At 47.6% G+C, this 8,741-nt stretch overlaps 1 protein-coding gene across 4 annotated transcripts in view; it reads right to left on the bottom strand.

Moving 5' to 3' along the window:
- Positions 1-2,554: 2,554 nt before the first annotated feature.
- The window catches only part of PARD3B (par-3 family cell polarity regulator beta), a 426,608-nt gene continuing 420,421 nt past the window's right edge, over positions 2,555-8,741 (bottom strand). For all 4 annotated transcript variants that reach the window (XM_054210091.1, XM_054210094.1, XM_054210092.1 and 1 more), the window contains one exon: positions 2,555-7,218. In XM_054210091.1, coding sequence (XP_054066066.1) covers positions 6,864-7,218 — 355 coding nt within the window. In that variant the 3' untranslated portion in view covers positions 2,555-6,863. The remainder of the gene's footprint in view (positions 7,219-8,741) is intronic.

The raw sequence follows: 8,741 nt of genomic DNA, 5'->3' as shown, positions 1-8,741 counted from the left end.
TGGCTTTGAGGATGTCAGCGATCAGGGGGAACCAGGGATGAAAGAGGCAGTTAGGGAAGGGGACGTTGTGGTGTCAGTGGTACCCAGGGAGGTGAAGGGAGGCGTGTGGGGAGCAGGCCATGAGATTTGGGTGGCAGGATGTGATGTAGGGGAGGGGGCAGTGATAGGTGAGGGGTGCCTCTCTCTCCCCATGCTGCTTGATGGGCTTCCTCACAATTCCTACTTGCCCTCCTGCTTCCTCCCTCAGGCACGGGTAGATTTGTGCTGCAAACAGATCCCGACTCTGGGCTCAGTGGAGAGAAAATGCAAGCCTGGGATGCAAAATGGAAATAGGGGAGCAGGGGTCAGCCTCTCAGAAAGCGACACCGTCCTTGTTGGCATGTGAACTTCACACATTGGGGACAATCCTCTCTTCTCTCCACCACCTATTTCCTGATGCCCCCCACCTTCCCCTTCCCAACCTATTTTAATTTCTTATCCCTTTTCCTTTGCTCCAGTTACCTCTCCCTGTGATTTCCCACTCTCCTCCCCCTCACCTCTCCTTCCCAATCCCCAGAGCAATCCTGTCTCTCCGGTTGCCTACATCAGGCATTCCCTTCCAGCTCATGAGGAAAAAGAGCGGCAGAGCTGCCCTCCATGGAGCAGATCCCGTGCTTGGGAAGTAGAATCCCTTCTGTCTCACCTGTTTCCACACTTTCCCAAGCCATTCCTCAGCGCCTCTGCACCCCCTCTGCAGGGACGAGCGCACCAAGCGCAGGCAGCCTGAACAACCTCCTCAGGAGGCCTCCGGAGCAGCTGCCTTTGAGCCAGAGACCTCTGTGGCTTATTAAAAGCCCCAAACGCCTTCTGGGAGGCTGCAGGAGCAGCCCTGCTCCTCTCCAATCTTGATAATGGCATTTTGCTTCCCGAAAGCCTCCCAAGTTGCCCAGCTGCCGTGGTCCTCACCCCCGAGCTGCTGCTACGTTCTGCCCACAGGTAGTGCTCACCTGGTGTCACACTGCAGCAGGTCACCGCGTTTCTGCTGGGGTGAGTAACCAGCTCTGAGACCCTCCGTGGGGAAAGGCACTACATCCCATGCTGCTTACAGCAGAGTGCAGGTCTCTATAAGGGTGTAATCTGGTTCATTAAAATTAATTAACAGTCAAATGGCTCCATACACTTCTTTACGCACACAGGGCAGTGACTGCAAGAGAGATCTTAATTTAAGCCCAGGTCCCAGGGAAGTGAGTGGTGCTGTGGGGAAACCACGGGATACCACCACCAAGGCAGAAGGAGTACCTTCTGAAACTGTGGTCACTGAGTTTCCACTCAGTTTTCCTAGTTTGTCTTTTGTCACTCTTTGTACAACTTTAGCAGAAGGAGAAACTGAGGTATCAGGGTTTCATTTGTCCAGTTTTGAGCTATGAGTGCAAGTTATGACCCAATAACTTTTAAACTTGGCATCTATGTGAATTATAATGTAATACATGCTAAAATTGACTCAGAGTTGCCCATGAACTGTCTCGGACATAAATACAAATATCTGCATTCAAAATGTTTTGGAGTATAGTACACATTAATTTTTACGGAACCATTACTACAATTTCTGCCATATCTTGTGTTGTAAACCTTCTGCACTTTTCTATCCTTCCATTTTGTTCTTTTACTCTCTCCTTTTTCTTTATAGTAAACCAAAATTTTCATCTCAGGCTACATTCTTCCTTCTCCCTGTTCTACTGACTTTTCACTTTAATATCTGCTATTTTGAAAATTACTTCATCTAACATAACGCTCTTGCCTGAACCTCAGTGTGCTCTGCAACCCATAGCTCTGATCCTACAAAGATTTATGCTTCCACATAATCTGGAGTATGAAAAGTAGTGTCATCAGCTTCAGTGAAATGACCCACGTACCTCAAGTTAAGTACCTGTGTAAAACTTTCAAGGAGTCCTAAATCTCTGGCAAGATAGTGCTGCAGCTGTCTCGCTGAAATACAGCCTCAGCTGGCTGGACCTGGTACCTGCTACACAGCCGCCAAACAGCTCGGTTGATACCGACAGCAAGAGAAGACCTCGATGTTGAGATGAAACTGTCTGGGGAACTTCAGCAACGAAGATGTAGTTGCCTAAGCTGAAATTCGCCAAGACGGCAAGGGACTTCTCTCTTGCTTCTCCTTTCAGCCAGGGCTATGAAACCAGGACTCCGGCTCTACAACTGACGACAATGCAAATTTGAGAGGAAATCAAGTTAAGCCCCATGATGTGTTTTTTTTTTTTTCCTACAAGGCAGCGCATGGCTGTTGTGGTTTGTTTTTTTTTTTTAAAAGTCACCTTACCAATTCTGATCTGGCCTCATCACGCGTGATCTTCTATTACCAAATCACATCCAGTGGTGAGGAGGACATTGTAGATACAAAGAAGAGAAAGACTCAACATACAAATACATAATCATATATAGTCTTAAAGCCTTTATTTTAATGCAAAATAAAACAGGTAAAATTTATATAGCCATATGTAACAAAAGATCAAAATCTTTGATGTGGTACTAGAAAAAACCTCTCAAATTGTGTGTTGAATTTCTCCCCCAAAACGATCACACATGATTTTGAAATCAGTTTCACCTAAACGCACAGGTATTGTCAGGATCACAAACACCTCTCTCTCCCCACCAATAACAGAATAATGTCTTACAAAGCCTTCTCTTCTATGCAGAGATAAGTGAATAGGGCTTCCGATTTTGCACATAAGGCTTAGAGACTCTGCAGAACAACTGTGACGGAGAGCAGAGGTGTAGGGCCTTTTGGAAGTGCAAAGCAGCCCCTGCTCAGAGCAGAGGGTCAGGATGGGGCCCTGGTGGAGCAGTCGGTAGGATTCACTCACCACGCTAACTCTCTGATAAACAAATCTGTGATGGCTGGGAGGAGGAGGTAGCACAATTCATCTGTAAAAAAATTAGGCAGCATGTGAAGCTATTTCTAGATCAGGAAGCTGGAGTGAATTGGAATTCAGGGCTGCATGCACTTTTTCAAGGCAGGAGCCTTTTTTTTTTTAATGCTTAGTTCCCCTTTTTTTTTTCCCCTCAAAGGGCAATTGGTATTTCTTTATTCATTTGAGGGGTGCCTATAGAGACTTCTGCATCATAATATATCACAGTGGTAATGTCTGCTCGCGGGCCAAGATCATGGCTCACTAGTGGGTGGTCACTCAGAAAATCCACAGGCTCTTTTTCTATCTCTTAATCTTTCAACTGCTGGGCCCAGCTGGCCCCGCGCCAGAGCCAGAAAATGCAGGCTGCACGCCACCAGCTCAGGAAATCAAAGCTTCCAGCTTCACGCAGGAGCGGGCCTCTCTCCCCCTTGTCTTGACTCCTGTTCACACGCACGCTTATGGCACGCTGCTCCTGCGGCAAACCCAAGCTCTCCCTTCACACCCGCTACGTCAGTAACTTTACTGCTGGACTGGCACATTTTGGATGAGGGAGTGCGAGGCAATTACGTGTCAAGAGCATTTCAGACTCATAATTTTCCCAAACATATGGACATATGGGGAAAAGAACAACTTGTTACTTAACGGCTCTTTTGGATTTTGCAAGTGTGTATTTTCAACCGTCAGTTGTAGCACCTCGTGAATTCTGCGCGGTACATATTTTTCCACAATATGGTGCTAAAATCATACGTTTTACACTGCAGAGAAGCTGACTATATATACTGTAGTTACACATTATACTTTTGAAAATACCGTACCTCTACCAGATATTAAACCAGCAAATGGCAATTTTCTCCCAGAACAATGGCACCAGAGATTGATGAGATTCTCTGTAATGCTTTTCGGTCTTATTCCCCCAGCTAAGTCAGACCGTTCTTCCTCCTTAGCTCCTCACCTGTAGGATGCATCCATATATTATACTTGTAGCACTTTTTTCTTTTTTTTTTTTTGTAGCTCTGTACTGATCTAACAGCAGAAGCATCATTTAATAACGTGTTGGGTAACAACTCAGAAGGTGTTCATTTGATCTGTCCACCTCAACCGAGTGGAGTCGATGCAGTGAAGGGGAGCTGTTAAGGAGAGAATTCAGGTTGTGGGGAGACAATTGCGCAGGTCCTTCAAAGGCTATAAATAACCCAGGAACTGTTTCCATCCAGATTTTATTTGGCCCTGGCTCTTGAAATACTGTAAATAAGTTCTGTTCACTGTGCTGTGACGCCATTTGAAGGGTTAGTTGAGAGTGATTTATAAAGGCAGTAGCTTATATTCAGAGCTGTTCTTAATTGTGGCCTGGCTTGATAAAGCCACTGTTGCAAACATCTTAGTTTCTTTACAGTTGGATCAAATGTATCAGGGGTTCTATTTCAAGGAGGGAAAGGAAAGTATTTTAATTTGTTTTCGCATCACTTTCAGCGGGCCTTCATAACACCAGTGGCTACCCTGTGGCTGCCAAGTCCTGGCTGAGTATCCCACAGAATCTAAAACTCTCTGAGAGAAGTACAAGGCTGTGTACAGCACGTACACGACAGGCAGAGTTTCCTTAGGGAATGTGCCTTATTTACGGAGGGTACCGAGAGACATCCAGCTTTACATCCAACCCTCCCTCCAGAGGTTTTTCCCCTCCTACATTACTAGGGAAGAGGGCAGAAAGAAATGGAACAAGAATCAAACACACTTGCTTCATAATCGGTTGCATTCCTCTCCCTCTCTCCCTCCCACCAGTGCTTCTTCCTGACTGGGTTTAGAGCTGTGTCTGCCCCTGCCCCAGGGAGTCCAGCCCTGTATCTGAATTACGGACACGTTCCCCCACCACCCCAAAGCCGTCTCCTCTCCCCTGCTTCCCAGCCAGGCTGGTGGGTAGAGATCGGTGTGAATACAAACGCTAGAGCCTGCTGGGCCAGCTGGACTGCTGCAAGTGCTCCCCATGCCCTGCGTTATGCCAGCCTCTCACCAGCATTAGCAGCACAGAAGAAACATTGGCTGAGATTAAAAGCTGCTTCTCATGAGGGCCATTACCTGCCAGCTGTGGCCTCTGGAAAGCAGCAGTGCATAGACGCACCCTGCCCTGCGCTTCATGGACCTCTTACTCTAACGAGCCCTTTTCCCAGGGATATCTAGTAAAGAGACACGCTCCTAGCAGGACAGATCTTCCCGGTGATATTTAATGCCTGGGAAGTGACCTATGTGATTTAATCTGTTGCATACCAAAGGTGTCAAAAAGACATCAAAGAAATCCTTGTGCTTAATCCTTAGCCAGGTCACAGTCTCTCCCTGATGAGGAGATGAGCCCAAATGGTTTAATAAAGCTCCCAAAAGGCAATAGTCGAGGAATTAAGGACACTTGAAAACTTCACCAAAATATATTTCTAGGTGGCAAGACTGTATGGTTTCCCTGTGACAAAATCCTTGAGCCAAATCTCTGAGCACCCACAGCCCTGCTGGGGTGGGTAGCACAGGTCCCTGTGATGGGGACATGGATCTCTGACCTCCTCCCAGGCAGGCTGGCTGGCTGCAAGGCAAGCTCAGGCCACATGGGGCAAAGAGCTGGCAGGTACCCCACCGCCCTGTCCCCCCACGGCTCTGCTGCACTGCCAGCCCCCTCTCCCCACCCACACCTTCTCTCTTCCTACGCACTGCTACAAGTAACTTGCTACGAACAGCTATTCTCTCCTCTTCCTCCCAGGCTACAGGGTCTTTAAGCCCCCCTGTTGCTTTCCTTGTCTTTTCCCTCGCCCCTCACTGCGAAAAGCCCCTTTCCCTGCTGATCTGATGGCCCCTGGCTGCGGGAACTCGAGTAGTTTGGCACTTGGCACCAGCCTGGTGCTGCCCAAGGCTGAGCTTCCCTTGCAGGAGCAAGGGTGGACCCGCAGGGACAGGTGCCTTCCCGTGGTGGCAGGGCACGCCACTGGCAGGCACTTCGCTGTAACCCTGGCCAGAGCGGGACGGGAAGGGGCTGCCCTGCCGGAGCCAAGGCAGCACCTGATACAGTAACTTAATATGAGTTATGGAGTCCATGCTCAGCCACTTCTCCCAGGCCAGCTCCACTGAAACCCCAAGAGCGACACTTATTAACAGCAGCTGAGGATCCATTTAAGGAGTGCACACTGTACAACTAAGAAATGCTCGCAAGCACACACACGCACATCTACAGACACACACTTCTCAGGTGGCTGGCTGCCTTGTCCTCTGTGAGCCTGCCCAAGCATGGCGCATAAAGGTTTTCGCCTTACTTCTAATGCAGCAGGTGCGATGAGAGGAGAATCTTGCTACACGAGCGGCAAAAAATGAAGGCTGCAAGATAAATGCTGCCACCACCAAAGAGAAAGAGGAAGACAGAGGCCAGATTACAAATCTGGAAACTGCAGCATCCCATAAAGCGCAGAGCTGCTGGTCTGAACGTGCCTGGAATGCGCCGCTAACTCCACAGCGGTCCCTTGTCAACTCACGGTCACAGCACAGGATTACACAAGATCCCCAGCTCTGCACGAAGTCCGTACTGCATGTTGTGTTCTCACTTAAAGGCTCTACAACAGCACTCTGAAGTAAACTCTGGTGACACCACTGCCCTTATACAGATGGCTACATACTGTATAGGTGTAACTGGATTCGGTGAATAGCCCTGAGGTGTATTAAGTGTTGCGCTTCATTTCCAGCAGCCATTTTTCTATTTTTAAAAGGAATTAAAAAATACTCAACTGGTACCTCATGTACTCAAAACACATCGTACCTCACGCGGCTTTAGTTCGCCTGTTAGAAAGCACCTACGCTGAGCCCAGCTCAGTAAGAACGACTCCAGGTCTCGTGTGCCATTCTTACAGGCAGCTACGCTTGGGAACAACTCTACAAGGATGGTGTCCGGCGGGATTCCTCCCAGGCTTCGCTGGCGAGTCCAGTGCATGGCTATACAGCTGCAGTCATGGGGTTCTTCTGCCTGGGATCCTGTTGCCGGTACTGGTACTGGTCTGGACTGGTCCCACGGTGTCGGACAATTTCATTATAAGCTGGTGCTCGGTGGGACTGAGGAGGAGAAGGTGGCACATCCTGCCGGAGGGGTCCTTTATGCTGGTTTGTGACGGGCTGGGCTGGGTAGTACTGGGGGTACCTCAGTTCGGCCACTCTTGTGTCTGGCGCACGGATGTAGTTCCCCTTAGATGGGTGGACAACAGGCTGTCCTCCTTGGTAGTAGGGAAGATCTCTCTCTTTGTATATTACCCGTGGCCCTGTTAAATATTCCAGTGGCTCTGCAGGTCCACGCCTGAGGAGGAAAAACATAATAAAGCACATAAAAAGGCAGTCTACTAGCTGAGAGACACATTATTGTACTCACAATATATGTTTACTTTGGGAAAGGAAATGCCACCCCAAGCATGACAGATCCAGATGAATCAAAAGAACTTCTGAAGGATAACAAGCCTCCCACCTGCATGCTACAAAAGTCTGTAACACCCAGGACGCTGGAGGAAGGGTCCAGCGCACATCACAGCCCTTTTACAATGGGGGAGCACTGGAGCCCTTCAGCTCCCAAAGTCAGCCTCCTGTGATCCATTTGCCATAATGGAAACAAAGCTCCTTTAAACAATGCATGTTTGACTGAATCTTATCTAGCCTGAGGATAAACAGATGAGTTGGGTCTGCAAGTCTGCAAATCCCATAAGCTTTACATGCACAAATATTCACGCTTTCCAAGCCATTTCCCACTATTTTTTCTTCTAACATGTCAGACTGTAAAACTTTCCAAACACCATAGCTGGAAAAACTGGAACTCCTGGAAGAAACGCTAGGGATGTCAGGATACGATACCTGTGTTTAACGGGCAAGCTGCCAACGGGGTTTCAAAAAAACTCCTGTGATCTAGAAGGTCTGATGTTACAACAGCCTTGTAACTTGTCTGCATCAGTATGGATCTGAGAAGCTCTAGTTCACGTGAAAAGCAACATGTGAACATGTCATCCCTGAGGATGTGCCATGAAGCCCTCTCTGTAGCTTTCTGCATCTTAATTCCATGATTTGCACTAATGAAGCATTGATATTTTTCCCTAGCACAGCTTAACTTGTGATACTTTTGAAATGGCAAAAATAATTGTTCTCACAGACATGTCACCAGAGCATCCCCAAAAGTTCAACTCAATTAGGAATTTTTGCGAGTCTGATTGCAAATGTCTCTGCACTTTGGGCAAAACCTCCCATTGACTGCAGAGGAAGCTTCTCTCCGAGTGAGAGCTAAAGGAAGACGGCAGGGTTTTGACCCAAAACAGGGGCTGAAAGTATAAATCAATTACACCTGCTTTGTGGCTTTGGGACTGAACTCATCAACTGTTTAAATATTCTTTGCATAGATTTATTAAAAAAGTCATCATTCTGGTACAGCAGATCAGGTGTTCACAATTCGTCAATGCCTCTCTTTTGTTCACACAGAGATTTTACAAGCGTGCTCCCCCATTCTTAATCTGGGCTCCCAGACTCCACTGGAACTTGTTTTGCACAAAATAAAACAAAACATGTGGTTTTCTGCTGCACTCGTTTAAGCCCATGGGGTAAATCATGGACATAGGCAATGAACAAACATTATCTGCCTTGAAATGAACCTACAGTTCTCCCCCTGGAATAACTTAGTGCAAATGTTTCCTGTTTAAAATGGAAAGAGCAAAAGGAAGAATTCCAGGCCTTGGACTTTTAGGACCCTACGCTCCCCAGAGACTTTTTGCTTTAAAAACAGAACATTATAAAAGACAGGCACTCCTGGCTTTCCCCCCCCTCCTCCTGGTGAGACAGTCCAGA

The sequence above is a fragment of the Rissa tridactyla genome, chromosome 7 (assembly GCF_028500815.1).
Source record: "Rissa tridactyla isolate bRisTri1 chromosome 7, bRisTri1.patW.cur.20221130, whole genome shotgun sequence".
Lineage (NCBI taxonomy): Eukaryota > Metazoa > Chordata > Aves > Charadriiformes > Laridae > Rissa > Rissa tridactyla.
This window is presented reverse-complemented; position numbering and strand designations above follow the sequence as displayed.